This window comes from Ostrea edulis, chromosome 8 (genome assembly GCF_947568905.1).
Source record: "Ostrea edulis chromosome 8, xbOstEdul1.1, whole genome shotgun sequence".
In the NCBI taxonomy this organism is placed as follows: domain Eukaryota; kingdom Metazoa; phylum Mollusca; class Bivalvia; order Ostreida; family Ostreidae; genus Ostrea; species Ostrea edulis.
Genome location: NC_079171.1, coordinates 20,463,166 through 20,480,096, shown reverse-complemented (window position 1 = coordinate 20,480,096; position 16,931 = coordinate 20,463,166). Strand labels below are relative to the sequence as shown.

The window sequence follows — 16,931 nt, the reverse complement described above, 5'->3', positions numbered from 1 at the left end:
TTAAAACCCATTTTATTCACCTTTGCAGCATACGAGTTAATGGTTCCCTTCGTATGAAAAACCCACAGACCTTTCATATCACAAACAATTTTGATTACATAGTGAATTATTCGTAATTTCATTTACCATTGTCAAATCTAAATTGTAATTAGAAATTATAGGGACATCCATTAGATGGTGCCAAACAAACTTCCGCCTGATTAGAGTCGTGTTCCACGCTAGAGTGTACGCTAATCACCCGACACTTACCTTAGGAAAAAACACGTAGTAAAAAGTCATTTACGATGATATCGGAATTCTGCTTTAAACGAAGCCTGTATCACTGTCCATAATTCATAAGAATATTCCGAACCATTCGCTACCCTTACTTTTATGAAAACATTCAAATGTAGATTTTCTTCCATATCTACTTGAATACAGACGCGACCTTGTAAATACAGACTCGACCTTGTTTCGGGCTAGTATTTGTTCGAACAATTTATTCATTCCGAGCTACCACAAAAATTGTCATTAACATGCATGTCAATAGAGCATTCGACTCGTGATCAGAGTGCAGATCGCCAACAGCGAAGTGCACGCGTCTTTTGAGTGCTGCTGTGGAAGGAAGGCCATCACTAAAACATTCCTGTAGATTGTGGAGATCCATGTACTCTGTTAAAATCTTCTCCGAAACGAGAGTTGTTCAGGTCACATCACATAAAGAATAAAATTCTCACTGATGTTTGTATTGTTTATCTTCAAGAACAAGAGGTCTAGGGGTGACACTGCTCACGTGACCCACTACTCGTACATGTAGGTGACCATAACTATGGAACATAGATAGTAGCATGGCAATAAGCTAAGTCATGTTTATATCAAGTAGATACACTGCGTGTCTTAAGGTGCTTCATATCATTTCCAATTGACAAACTTAAATTGCACCGCTGTTAGAAAGATTCTATTTTTAAAAAAATCGCCATCTTTAAATCTGTACCGCATCTCTTGTACTTTACCTATAGGTGTTTAAATTTCATTCTGCAAAATGGTATACTTGTAGTTACATTATTTTTTCTTCAAATTTCGTACATACGTTTAAACTTTAATCCCCGCCCTAGCCCCAGCTCCCGCCCTGGTCCCAACTGGGGGCTATCAATGGTTGAAAACTTGAAGGCACACTGCATGGAGATGCTCTCAGATAGATTTTATAAATTGCAACCATCTTGGCCCTAAAAACGTATCCGATATATTTTTTGGAAAAAATCGAAACCCCATTGTGACACCATGCGAACCTCGAAAAGAGGGAGGGGCATTGTTTTATGAGGATTCTTCCTTGTAAGTTTGGTTGCTAAAACGAATGCTTTTGAACTGCCCCATCTTAAGCCTATTTTCACTTTGTCCTGATTATCTGTGTTTGTATGGGGGCATGCCCTTCCCCTTTAACACCCAGGCAGACGCCTGACAAGAGATGGTCAGAAACTGTAGTCACGTGGGTGTAGAGCAAGGTCAGATATTCAGTGACATGGTACATTATAATCATTGTGTTCTAAGAGGTGACTAAATGGGGCGGTCTTTCGGATAAGACCGCAAAAACCGAAGTCCCGTCTCACAGCAGGTGTGGCACGATAAAAATCCCTCCCTGTTCAAAGACCTTAAGCGCCGACCATAGGCCTAAATTTTTGCAGCACTTCACCGACAATGGTGACGTTTCCATATGAAAAATTCTAGAGCGAGACGTTAAACAATATACAATCATTATAGTTATTGTATGATTAAGAACACGGTGTTAGTAACATTCGCAGTGATAATTTTGTCCCATTTGGAAATTATTCACTCATACAAAGCCATCACCAACTTTAGGTGAAGTGCCAGAAATTTTGATTTATGTTTGGCGCTTACAGCCGTAGCGGTGGTGGTTCTGTTAATGTGTTAAAGCGTACCGTGACATGTGTCCTCCAAACATTTTTAATGCCGGGAGCTTTCGCGAAGGCTTTACCGTATTAGGTTTGACGCGGCGCCGGGACAGAGAATCTACCACCCCCACCCCCCACGAATGCCGTAACCACTTGACTACCGCCACCAGTTCCTTGGAACTAAAATAAACCGTGTATCATAATCGGAAAGGGACTTATCATCCAATTAAGGTAGACAGTTTACTGCAAAATAACTTGTATGCAGTTTTAATGAAGTTATCACATGTTGAAAAAAAGGATACTTTTCAATTTCTGTGATATCTCGTAATATCTCGAAGGGAAAAAAACTGCATTATACGAAGATTCACTAATTTTTTAAACTGAAAAGAAAAAATGGAAATTTTTGACTTTTGTGTTCTGAATCATTTCATCTGACATTCCTACCCGTTTATGCAAATCAACATGCACCTTGTACAAATCAACATGTACTGTGTATAAATCAACATATACCGTGTACAAATCAACATGTACAGTGTATAAATCAAACATGTATCGTGTATAAATCAACATGCATCGTGTACCAATCAACATGTACTGTGTACAAATCAACTTGTACAGTGTACAAATCAACATGTACGTTGTTCAAATCAACATCTACATTGTACAAATCAACATGTACATTGTTCAAATCAATGTGTACCGAGTATAAATCAACACAAACGGTATAAATCAGTGTATAGTGTACAAATCAACACGTATAGTGTACAAATCAACATGTACAGTGCACAAATCAATATGTACCGTGTATAAATCAACACGTACAGTGTACAAATCAACATGTACAGTGTACAAATCAATATGTACCGTGTATAAATCAACATGTACAGTGTACAAATCAATATGTACCGTGTATAAATCAACATGTACAGTGTACAAATCAACATGTACCGTGTATAAATCAACACGTATAGTGTACAAATCAACATGTACAGTATAAATCAACATGTACAGTGTATAAATCAACATGTACAGTGTATAAATCAACATGTACAGTGTACAAATCAACACGTACAGTGTAAATCAACATGTACAGTGTATAAATCAACATGTACAGTGTACAAATCAACATGTACAGTGTACAAATCAACATGTACAGTGTATAAATCAACACGTACAGTGTACAAATCAACATGTACAGTATAAATCAACATGTACAGTGTATAAATCAACATGTATAGTGTACAAATCAACATGTACAGTGTATAAATCAACACGTACAGTATAAATCAACATGTACAGTGTACAAATCAACATGTACAGTGTACAAATCAACATGTACAGTGTACAAATCAACATGTACAGTGTATAAATCAACATGTACAGTGTATAAATCAACACGTACAGAATAAATCAACATGTACAGTGTACAAATCAATATATACAGTGTATAAATCAGCATGTAAACTGTTCACATGAAAATTTCGAAATGTCTCCTTCCTTAAGCAAAGAAAAATTACTGGAACCTGATTGAACCCTTGCAAATCAACGACTAGACGAACGACGGTACGAGCTGACAAGAAATACTTGATTGTGCGGATAAATACATACACAGTACCCCTGAGTATGTATTTATCCGCGCAATCAAGTAACTAACGAACGCCTTAAGAGGTCACTATAATATAGACATAGAGCACAATGGGAATAAAATTATTTTGCGATTATACATATATATATATATTCTTTGCTAGCCAAGTTTTTTTTTTAAATTTCTTAAGAAATTAAAGATAATTTAATGTCATGTATTTAATCTACAAAAAGCCCAAATTAAAGTGGTATTGTTGATATTGAAAGTAAACATTATCTATTTTCAGGATACCGTGTGGCCTACCTTAAGGTTGTTCCCCGAATGTAGCTACGGTATGAATATCCATACCTTTCACATATAAAACATTCTAGTTTTGAAAAATAAAAACACCGCACAACTCACATAACTTCTTCAGATCGTATCCTTGTGTTGAGAACCTTCAAATCATATGTTAAAAAAGTCACAAACTTTTCTTAATTTCTGAAGTGGAATGATTTTTTTATTTTTTTTTATTTTTTTTAGTCTTTTGTTTTATTCACCTTGATGGTTGCAAGGGAACAAAATATTCATGAATCTACTCAAAGACCCCCAAAGCAATAATAGGATCTCGGTCCCAAAGGATCATTTACATTATGTACAGAGGTCCGTTCATCAGTGTCATTTCTAACACGTCTTTGAAATACAATAATTTTCCAACTCGATGATCAAAGATCAAAATTCAAGAAAGGTATTGACTTGTAAAGATTGATCACTCGACTCAGGAGTATGCAACACTTTTGATTAATTAAAACAGAGGATTAATAAAATGCGTGGTCTAATTAGCGCAAAATATTATATCGAACAAGCTTTCCATAATATTATCAGAGTGCATTAGTGGAAAGCTTAAACAAAAATGTTCTTACAACTTCATTTGTACGCGATAATTAATTGAACGCGGAGGATATTGGCCTAGACTTCCGTCAGACCTAATGGAGAGAGACAAGCGTTCGAGGGAAAAAAATATCTTCTAGTTTCCTTTTTCATCAAATAAACCCAAAACACATAATGTTATTGTGAAGTTGTATCCATTCCTTATTAAATTATTGAGTCTATCTTGTATAGAAAACGCAAAATTCAAGAAAATCAAAATTCAGAATTTCTAGCAATTTATCGATGATTTACTAGAATCTTTAAAAATGACGGTAATGATCAGAGGCGGATCCAGAAAATTTTCAGGGAGGGGGGGGGGGGTAGTGCGACCCAAGTTTAAAAAAAAAAAAATTTCCTTTTTCGCTCAAAAAGGAAGTCGTTGTTTAAGACCCTAAAGAAGCAAAATTACCTTTTTTTTATGAAAACGTTCAGTAAAAAAAGGGGGTGCAACACCCATAAGCCCTCTCTCTCTCTCGCTCTATCTTTCTCTCTCTCTCTCTCTCTCTCTCTCTCTCTCTCTCTCTCTCTCTCTCTCTCTCTCTCCGTAAATGCAACTTTTTAATTCTTACTTCTTTTTTTTTTTTATTAAGACATGAGATAACTAACGCTAATTCATAAAAGCGTTCCGTATAATACCAACAATTGTCTCTCTGTATACCTAGTAAAATTAGTTGTCAATTACAACAAGTGATTTTCAACAACTAAATACACACAATTTTATGAACCAACGCGCTTTCATTAGTTGTGTAAATTGAAAGTTTTTAATTCAACAGATATCAAATTTGATGATCGGTTTTGCTCAGTAAAATATTGACATCTAAAGCCACAACAGATAATGTCAACTTATACAATATATTGACAATGAGTTGCATTGTACTCTTTTAGTGCAGTATTGAAAAAAATCAATATTTACTAAAACCTCAGTCAGTGTGCAGCAGAATTTGCTGGCTATATAACTTTGTAAATTAGCTGGAAATACCGGTATTTATATATCCTTAGTCTCTATTAGAAGATTTAACATTTCAAATACTGAATAATGCATGTACATATAGTAATATTTATTTTTATCTGATATTCGGTATGGCATAAACAAACAGTTAGGTTTGGATACAGTTTTATAATCGCTGCGGATAAATTTGTCCTGTGATGTTTGTAAGCCTTGCTTCGGTTTTACCGTTTATTTCCAAACTTTGTTTCTGTTTTAATGCTTTATTTCTAAACCTTGTTTCTGTTTTAATGTTTTATTTCCAAACCTTGTTTCTGTTTTAATGTTTTATTTCCAAACCTTGTTTCTGTTTTAATGTTTTATTTCTAAACCATGCTTCTGTTTTAATGTTTTATTTCCAAACCTTGTTTCTGTTTTAATGTTTTATTTCCAAACCTTGTTTCTGTTTTAATGTTTTATTTCCAAACCTTGTTTCTGTTTTAATGTTTTATTTCTAAACCTTGTTTCTGTGTTAATGCTTTATTTCTAAACCTTGTTTCTGTTTTAATGTTTTATTTCTAAACCTTGTTTCTGCTCTACAACTTTAACAATGACAAAGGACAACTTTTTGTATTCCTTTTACAGACTGAGGCCAAGACAAATATAGTTGTGTTTAAGGTTACAGTCTAACCTTGCAGGATATGTAGGTGGGTCGGAAGTTGTATTTTCCATTATGGGTATACCCTGTTGGATTTTATCGCCATACATTTTTTTCTCACATTATCACCAGTGTGAGATCGACTTTACCCATGTGAGACAGCCATGTGAGATTTTTCTGTCTCACACTGCTGCGACGTCATTTGATTGTGACGTCATATATTTTCTATGATTTACGTTACACAGTGAAGATTTACGTTACACAGTGAAGTAAAAATATTTTGCATTGTTATCTTTAAATTTTAATGTAGTATAGCTTTCTGGTGGACAACCTTGGGGTTTTTAGTTTACACTTATAGTGTAAACCATTTTCGGGTATGCTCTTTCTGCCTATCTAATTAGTTTTTGCATCGAAGTTCAAATGAGGATTTTGATAATCTAAAATTTTTTGAAAGCTCCTAATTTTATGCACTAAACTGTAGTTAAAATGTGAGAAAAATAATCCTTCATTATTTACTCGTGTGGGATAGGGAAATTCCACCTCTGGAACAAGATTCGCTGTCTAGGACTCGGCAAAGCCTCGTCCAAGACTGCGAATCTTGTCCCCTCGGTGGAATTTCCTTATCTCACACTCGTACTAATGAAGAATTCTATTAATCATCGTTAGAAGTTATACTGTAGTTGATTCTTGAGAAGAAATTGACACCACCCTATAACGGATTTTGTTCAAGCTATCGGCAGTTATCCACATTTACAAAATGCGTTATTTAAGGGATAATTCCTGGTTAGATTGTATTAATTATGGGATACAGATTTTGTATTAATTATGGGATACAGATTTTGTATTAATTATGGGATACAGATTTTGTATTAATTATGGGATACAGATTTTGTATTAATTATGGGATACATAGATTGTATTAATTATGGGATACAGATTTTGTATTAATTATGGGATACAGATTTTGTATTAATTATGGGATACATAGAAAATCGACGATGCTGATGTGAACAAATACCCTATTAAGTTAAACTTTTATACCTTGTCCCCGATCCCTTTGTATTCATGCTACAATAGAATAAGCTCAAACCCAGAAATACCCACACGATTCCGTTGTTTTATACCGCCCCCCCCCCCTCCCCCTATCACAAGTATATAACAAATCTTCATGTTTATATTTTCTTTTTCAAACACGATTAGATATATGTCAAATTGAACTGGCGTGTCACAATACCTGTATCCAGTAATATAAAACCGTGACACCGCATACCTTCATTACTTTACTAAGTGCATCTACAGCGCAGGAGAATAGGATACAGAAATATGGTTATCTTTATCAATGATCGTCGTCTCAATTATTTACTAAATATCGAATCACAGTACTTTTTTTTTTTTTTTAAAAATCTGTAACAACATTACTGGCGAAATGTTTCTCCTACAGCCGTGCTATGTTGTGTTTCATATCACAGTCCTTCAATATTTTGATATTTGTTCCCTAATTTAGGAGTTTGGTCTAGGAGGAGTGGTCGCAATGTGAGTGGCCGTGATCAATACACACATCAATAATTAATAATTCATCTTAACCAGTGACATAGACATATATATTTCATATGTAATAGGCCTTTAGTTGTTATTGTTTTACTCAAAAGAAATAATGACTTTTGGATTTTTTTTCCCACGATTGACCTTGGCTTCAGGCTCTGATGAAAGAAAGCGAGAGCTGCAATCAAACGATGTTTCATGTTCTGGTGAAATATCGCTGTAAATAACATTTACATCTCACTCGATATGAAATGATTCTAGCGATGTATTAGATAGTATTCAAAGTGAAAGTGTATTACATTTCAGTCTATCAAATTGCAAATCAAATGTTAAACAAGAATTGGCTTTTCGAAAGCTGAACAGTCAGACAGCAGGCAGTGGCGGATCTTGAGGGGAGACAATTTTCTAGATCCGTCACTGGCAGGTTTTATTTCACAGAAATAGTATACGTATATTTCAAAATGTCTAGTAGATACTTGCCTTCTATATTATAAAAGGGATGTAGTCGCATGTAATAGATATCCGAAACACTACAGATTCGCTTAACTTTCAAAAACATTCATTTCTATCTCTCAACATGACCATTTTAGAAAACTTCTCAACGATGTGCGCCTCCTGCTTTAGGCTGAAATGTATCATCATTCTCACTGGTTTCCGTGTGGAGGTCAATTTTTGTTATTACCAGCCTGATAAAGAGGTAATTAGTTTGTATACAGGTACCTGCAACATTTTTCTCTCTATAAATAGTAACCGAATACACGTCGAGTATATCCGCTTCCGGTGAGGTTTAGATGAAGCGTTGTAGAACGTTAGTGAATTTATCAAGGGGTGGCATTTGTAAATCGCACACACAGAACAGATAGAAACATGAGTAGAAGTAATATAAAAAACGGGTTTGGAGGATTTGTCTTAAAAAGTTTAATCTTATGTTATGCATTTTTTTTCCCAAATTAATGATAAGATGATTCCTGCAGTCAACTAAAAGACTCTTCTTCCTAAAGAATGGCGGTCAGTGGCCATCGAAAGTGACGAAACTTAGAGGAAGTATCTCCGATTGAGTTTTAACTTAAATTGAGTTTTACCTAATCTATATAATCTAGACTAAAGATGTATTATGAAACAAATCTTTGATATAATTTAGATATAACTTAGCCAAAAAATAGGTCAACAGCATCACTGCTGATACTTTCAATGACAGCGCGTTATATTTCATAATACATGTATGACAGAAAGCTTACCTTCTGTATTAACAAGGCTTTAGTACCTCCTTTTATTCCCTTGGAGATCGCCTGAAAACTTCCAGATTTGAGAGATCCATTTGGATTTTTGGATTTTACAGGTGGTATTTTACTACCTTCGTACCCAGGCACCGGTAAACTTTTGGGAGGAGAAGGCATTGTTTTCTTCGGGGTGCATTTGCCGGTGGAGCCGAGTCGCTCCCCTCCCTTTCCGCTACGGGACTGTGGTTTCTGAGATTGAAACAATTCGGATTCTCTTATAGACACAGGGTCTTTTGGAGGTTTGAAATTTGACGTTGTTGCCGGAATTTCTGTGAGATTGTTGAATTTCAGAACCTTGTCAAGCGAATGTGAACTTTCCTCAAACGCCGTTAAATAAACATCAAACCCGCTGACGGAAGTGAAGGGCGTTTCGTACAGTGCCGATTCCGTTGCCACGGATCCAGTGGGTGTAGTCTGTTCCCCGGTTAATGGCCCGGGTTGTGAAGTCGCCTCTCGAATCGTCGTGTCCGAGTCATCAGTGCTGGACTTGCTCTTGGAATTCAATTCATCGTGAATTTCACACAAGGACGACCTTGACCCGCTCTCAAACCGACCTTGATCCGTCAAGGTATCCTCTATATCAGACTGTGAATAATTTTCACAAGCACTTTCGTCAGTGAATTCCGACTCCATTGCATTCACAAGCACGTGCTGATTAATATCCCTATCCATTTTAATCAACTTCAAACTCGTGAACACAAATTAAAAATCCCTGATGTCTTCTAGGACAATGCGTTAAGCAATGCAGTACAATGTATTATTTATTTATGTTTTAATTTCCATATTGACACCGGCGGTCAGGCTTGGAGGTGATAAACTATTGACTCTCCTTCTCGTGTCTTCTCGTGACTTTCCGGGCAGCATACACACAGACTCCAAGTAACCTGCAACTTTATAAATGTAAACTTCAATAATTGATTCGTTCAAACGAGCAAGCAATCACACCAATATGTCAACCTTACAACAAAATTCATTAAATAACGAGGACATTATCAGGTATGCTCTGTACTTCGAGCGCTTCAAAAATTCCCCATCACGAAAGGCATCTTCGCAATCAATCTCACGGTATTTAACGACACAGAGTAAATCGCACAAAACGGTTCGTAATTCATAATGGATTTACTTACTCATAATTCATTAGCTGTGAATTATTTGTAGCTAAAAGCACAAAAAAGAAGTCCTCGATTACTGCCTCGCAATAAAAGTCAGAACCTAAACATGTTTCATTAAAATGAAAACTCCTGGTAACACAGCCGTGAATCGCCAGCCAGTGGTTAAGAATCAATTTCTATAGCTTGTACATTTCTATTCTTGTTTACAATGCATTGCGTACCATCAAACGTTCAAATCAAATGATGCGGAGTCCATTGCTTAACCGAGTACTAGCATATAGCCCGATGGGACCCGAATGTCCCTTCGGAAAGGATCATCAATATAATCAAGGTTCGTCTGTTTTTGTCTTCACACTGCCTGAAACACTGGAAGCATGCAACATCGGACAATATTTGATTTTATACACTGCATGTTCTTTTTCAAAGATAGAGATCTTGAAATGAAAATGAGAGCTATTTTGATCTCAGTTTTGCAAAAAGATTTATATTCCAACGCCATTGATTTGTATTTCTTATCATGTAGAATATAATGATACGGGTCCATATCCATATTTGATTACAAGCACGTGTTGGGTTTTGCGGAGAAGTTATTTATAATCCTGTACCGCGAACCTTTCCAACTGATGTCCACTGAAATTATTTCACTCAACGTCTGTTCCGTGTTGTACAAAATCTACTTAGGACAAGTCCGGACCAAAATCCACTTATCGGATCAGATTGATTTTGCTTGTTATTTCTCCTGTTTTATTGGCAGGTTATTAAGTCATTTTTCCTTAATATCACTGTGGGTGAGATGATAGACATCAAGCCAATTTCAACATCCTTAAGGACCACGTGCAATTTTGACGTCGTTCGCAGACGACAGATGAGAATTTCTCGTCAGATGAGAATCGACGACTCTAAGACTACGTGGTCATAGATCACTTAACAGGAATTTGAGTGTATTTGTATAGGGCATTTCCTCTGTAAGCAGACGTCAGAGTAACTGTTGATTATTTTGCCCAATTACATGAAGCAAGAATACACATAATAATATGGATCATAGAATTCGAACAAATCTTCATTTACAGAGATCAGGTGCCAGGGTACGCCCTCATTCGATAAAGAACTTAGGTTTATATCCTTCCAAATTGTATATATTGACGAGTACAGACTCCTATTTGCAGTTCTAGAATTTCATAAATTGACAAAAAATAAAAACACCCGGTTCAGTCTAGTGTATACCGGTTTTGACTTGTTCTATATCACGAAGACTTTTTACTGTATCTTAATGGGGAAAACGAAGTAACAGAATAAAACTTTACTCCGCCAACTCAATCCAGATATGCAATAGAACTTTTGGTCAATCAACAATCAACAGTACAACAGTACAGCATAAACAATCAACAGTAAATCATTTACAATCAACAGTGCAGCATGAACCATCAACAGTACAGATCAACAGTGCAGCATGAACCATCAACATTACAGCATGAACCATCAACAGTGCAGCATAAACCATCAACAGTACAGATCAACAGTGCAGCATAAACCATCAACAGTGCAGATCAACAGTGCAGCATGAACCATCAACAGTACAGATCAACAGTGCAGCATGAACCATCAACATTACAGCATGAACCATCAACATTACAGCATAAACCATCAACAGTACAGCATGAACCATAAACAATGCAGCATGAACCATCAACAGTACAGCATGAACCATCAACAGTACAGATCAACAGTGCAGCATGAACCATCAACAGTACATCATTTACAATCAACAGTGTAAGACTGTAAAGAATAATGGCGACCAGGATGGATGGATATTTGTTTCTAACGTGATTCGTACCAATATCAACATGTTCATTTTCGGTCATTTATATCAACTAAATTTCAATTCTAATACCTACCGAAAGAATTTTCTAATTTAGGAGGGGTTTTATTTTCTTTTTTCATTGATTTTTGTTAAAGCATAGCGTTTTTAGGAAAGTTGAAATACGACCTCTTACATGTATCTATAGAGATCAGCCTCGGAATCCATGATAGTCACCTTGGCAAAGGACATGTAATGTTTGTTCAAGATGAAGCAAGATTTGATTCCAGTTTGGCTGTACTGACTACGGATAAAAGAAAATAAATTTGAAAACAAATGATGTGTTCCCGATGATTAATGGAAAAACAACAACGGAACGTCTTCGATTTACATAGAGTATGCCGACATTACAGACATTAACTACGTTGTTGAATTTAAAGCATCTTGAGCCAATTCGAATAAACGCTTTCGAGACCCTTGTTGGGAACCGTTTCCGGCAGTAAACGAGTCTTATTTCCGCCTGGGCAATAGAATGCTTCTGAATGATACTCCACAAAGAAATGGGGGAGAAAATAGCGAATGAATGGTCTGTTCATGATAATGAGACATCGCTCCGGAAAAAATGCCTTTCTTGCTTCTAAATTAAGAAATATTTCTATACTGACGCTTACCGTCAAACTAGTTATCTTTTTTTTTCTTTCTCAGAGAAACCATGTGAAGAACACATTAAATATTTCCTCTTCTCTTCGTCTGGATGTAGACGTTTCATCAGTCGCATTGTCTGTGGCTTGCAGAGGACTGAAGAAACGAAAATAAGAAATAATGCTTTGAGTTAAAAAAAAAAATATCCTTAGAGCGATGAAAATGTTAGACGACTACTCTAAAACCAATAGAATCTTAAGTGTATATTCATTTATAGAGCAAATTACCCAACGAATTGCCAGTCATTCAACTAAAAATTAGTCTGAACCAAAGAAATATAGCTTTTACGTTTTGTCAGAGAAGGCCATTTTGAAATCCGTTCTATCAACTCGACTACAAATCAAATAACCAAACGCAAATTCAAATTTTATGTGTTTTAAAGTCCACGAGAATTTCCTGTTTAAATAAGTATAAATCTTGATTTAATAAAATATTTTACCCAAATAATAAATCAATGCACATATTAGTACTTAAGATGCATATCGGTGGTGGAGAAAATTGGCTTTTAGTATTCAACAATGCAACATCTACATGTATTTAGTTTAATACTTGCAATTCCCTCGTCTACGTATGGTCTTACGGAGAACACGCACATTCTCATAATTAAGATTGGGTGAAATAAACGATGAACTTTGAGTTTCGTTAGGTCCGATGTATGATAATGTAGTTAGGAATATCAACAAAAGAACAGACACATCAAAGGAACCGAATGCAATAGGGACGTTAAAATGTAGATATTAGTCACTGAATTCACACAGGAAATTAAGACAAAACCCCTGTTAACCACAGATAAAGAAATATGATGTGAATATCGGGGAAATATTTTGCAAACTACTGAGTAGGTTTGCCCCCGGTTAACAGGCGTGCTCGACATTTGGCTGGATGGTGCAGCAGTTATTTAATTTCAATTTCATCCCAGAGTCTGTCAGAGAAAAACGAAAGGCAGAGATATTGAGAAGTTATGTATTTCTGGTGGCCTTTTCTGCAAAAACAGTCCAAGATAAACGCCTACAGTGTTTCTGAAACGATATTCGAAATTCATGCTCTCTAATGATACGCGCGTCTAACTCCTCTGGAGATAGACGGCGAGTAAGCCGACTGCTCAAACATACTCCAGAGACTGTAAAATCAAATCAAAGGCAATTGAAAATGATGGGCAAGAATTGTTAAAAGACACCATGCAATGAAACACAAAATTGATATGATTATAGTTGTATGCAAGATTCAAACGTTAAGGGGAAGCTGAACTACGAATGTTTATTCAGATTCAAATACATGTAAATTCGGATTTTCGCACTGTGAAAAGAGTTGATGGTAATGAATACGTTCTAAATTATATTGTATTTTGAGTTTGAGGGTAACCTATGGTGTTCAAACCTTCATTATTTTGAGCACGTCCTTGTTTCAATCATGCGAACTCCAAGCTGTGTGGGGTATTGCGAACTTTTCTTTGGTCCCTCATATATCTCAGTCAGAAGATTAAAAAAAAAAAGAAACCTGATAACGTTGTTTTGGTGAAATTGTTTTGTTACCCTAATAAACAACCAATTTCATTAATCTTAAAATAAATGATTTTGTCTTCAAAATTCAATGAAAAATAGCTCGAAACCTAGATTTTTGCTGTAAATGAAATCCAAATTCTGATGAAATCTGTGGAAAAAGATTTTCGTTAGATTGATGATCGTTAGCGAAAAAATAATGATTTGTGAAACATTGTCTATGTAAAGAAGATTAGCGCACGAAAAACTTGTTAGAGGCTCATCCGCTGAGAAAACAAGTTTTCCGACTGGCTGCCATTCGCCTATCTTCCCGCTAAATTGTTTGCAAGCCTGGTTGCTTTGACAAATTTGCACGTGCTCATCTGGTGGCAATGTCGTCTGCTTGAGTGACAAGGCGTCACCCCAAAATTGATCCGTCCAATTAGATTCTAATTACTTCTTTCTGTATAATGAAGATTTAATACTATCCTGATCCGAGTTACCATATATCACTGGAAAGAGAGAGAGAAAGGGGGAGTTTTATTTTCCCTTTAACTGTTATTTTTCTGTAATTTCCCCAAAAACGCAATATTTGAGTCATTTCTCTTTATTGAGTGCCTATGGATTATATCACATCCTCTATTCAACTATCTGAGTTGGGTTGAAATACAGATTTGACAATTTTTTTTTTTTTTTTACATTTATCTATGTTGTCTAAACATTTTTACATCAACATGTTGAAGAGCGTACCGATCAAGTGGATACCCAAACGTCCAACCCCAAATGTATTGCCCCTCGGACTATCCTTAGAGATAAAGTATAATTAAAAAATGCAATTTTTCATTGGGAAATATCTTTCATGGCTATTTTGCTCCATCTCCAAATGTTCTGTTAAAACTGTAAAACCTGTGCTATGTTGGTCATTCTTTAGTAATCTCACCGGATGTAGTTTCTGAACAAAAACGCGGGAAAATGTACACTGTAAATCCCCCTAACGTTGTCTACACTAATGAGTGTAAGCTTTGAGGATTGATTTATGTCGGGGAAACTAAGGGGTCACTAAACAAAAGAATATCAGGACATAGTTCTCAAATTAATAGTGGAGGTCACCAACTTCTTTATAAACATTTCATTTCCCCCAAATCATTCCATCTTCTCCATGAGGGTCAGAATTCTAGAGAAAATTAAATTAATCATATTTGAGTCCTCTATTTCGTTGACAACGAGAGGATTACTGGATTAAGACATATGGGTGCAAAGACAACCTAGATACATGTGATGTGGAAGTCTGACTAATCATAAAGGAAATAACGTGAATGTGATGGAAAGTTTTCTCAATTCAAAAAGACGTAACCGTGGTCATGGACATCGTTCATACTAAAAACCAAATACACTATTCTTCTTCATATCTAGCCCATCGTTTAGCATAATCTTCGAAATAATTCATGATAAAAATGAAGTTATGTCACCAAATGAGAGATCGGGGCTTTCTGAAGTTTGGTCCTTTTAAAATAAGTGACTTCAGGTCCTCATTTTCAACTATATGAACATCACCAGTAATGACATAGCTAGAATGTAGTTGAAAGAAGAAGAACAAGAATATGGAGGTGGATTTTGTATATTGTGGTCTTTATATGGGTTTTGTAATGTTTGTTTGTATTTTTAAAAAGTTTGGATGCAATAAAAGGAAATACAGGGTGTAGATTATATTTGAACTGCAAAATTGAAGCATGGTGTGACCAGTCGACAGTCTCCTGCTTACTCCTCTTCGGCACCTGATCCCACCTGTGGTATATCCAGGGGTGCGTGTTTGCCCAACTCTCTATTTTGTATTCCTTAAAGGAGTTATGAGATTGATCACTGTTCGTTATCTTCACCTTTACTGGAGTTATGAGATTGATCACTGTTCGTTATCTTCACCTCTATAGGAGTTATGAGATTGATCACTGTTCGTTATCTTCACCTTTAAAGGAGTTATGAGATTGATCACTGTTCGTTATCTTCACCTTTATATAGGAGTTATGAGATTGATCACTGTTCGTTATCTTCACCTTTATATAGGAGTTATGAGATTGATCACTGTTCGTTATCTTCACCTTTAAAGGAGTTATGAGATTGATCACTGTTCGTTATCTTCACCTTTACTGGAGTTATGAGATTGATCACTGTTCGTTATCTTCACCTCTATAGGAGTTATGAGATTGATCACTGTTCGTTATCTTCACCTTTAAAGGAGTTATGAGATTGATCACTGTTCGTTATCTTCACCTTTAAAGGAGTTATGAGATTGATCACTGTTCGTTATCTTCACCTTTATATAGGAGTTATGAGATTGATCACTGTTCGTTATCGTCACCTTTATATAGGAGTTATGAGATTGATCACTGTTCGTTATCTTCACCTTTAAAGGAGTTATGAGATTGATCACTGTTCGTTATCTTCACCTTTATATAGGAGTTATGAGATTGATCACTGTTCGTTATCGTCACCTTTATATAGGAGTTATGAGATTGATCACTGTTCGTTATCTTCACCTTTAAAGGAGTTATGAGATTGATCACTGTTCGTTATCTTCACCTTTACATTATCAGCTGACTTGTTTTTGTGTTCTTATGAGACAGAATTTATTCAAAAGCTTCTAAACAAGAAGAAAAACTATTTTGCTGTGGCATTGCATTAGACATTTAGATACATCGACGATGTTTTATCTATTAAGACTACTCATTTTCATTCATGATATCCCAGTTGAACTTGAAATAAAAGACACAACATAGTTTACATGTCTGCTTTATAATTAGATATTTTATTCAATGTAAGTGTCATCAGCAAATTAATAATACACAGTTTTATGACAAACGAGATGACTTCAGATTCTTCATCGTTAATTCCCATATTTGTGTAGCAATATACCATCATCACCTGCATATGGTGTGTAGGTCTCTCAACTGATTCAATTCTTATATACGGATTACTACGTTTATCCGATCGTGATATATGATTCACGGCAGGTGCGAGCATTCAATGGAGGATGCTCACTCCTCCTAGGCACCTCA

The 16,931-nt window shown here is 35.7% G+C and overlaps 1 protein-coding gene across 2 annotated transcripts in view; it reads right to left on the bottom strand.

Moving 5' to 3' along the window:
• LOC125661614 (potassium voltage-gated channel subfamily H member 7-like) overlaps window positions 1–16,931 on the bottom strand; it is a 98,091-nt gene that overhangs the window by 71,866 nt on the left and 9,294 nt on the right. For both annotated transcript variants that reach the window (XM_056147117.1, XM_056147118.1), the window contains 2 exons: window positions 12,370–12,496; window positions 8,747–9,672 (listed from right to left, as the gene is read on the bottom strand). In XM_056147117.1, coding sequence (XP_056003092.1) covers window positions 8,747–9,460 — 714 coding nt within the window. In that variant the 5' untranslated portion in view covers window positions 9,461–9,672; window positions 12,370–12,496. The remainder of the gene's footprint in view (window positions 1–8,746; window positions 9,673–12,369; window positions 12,497–16,931) is intronic.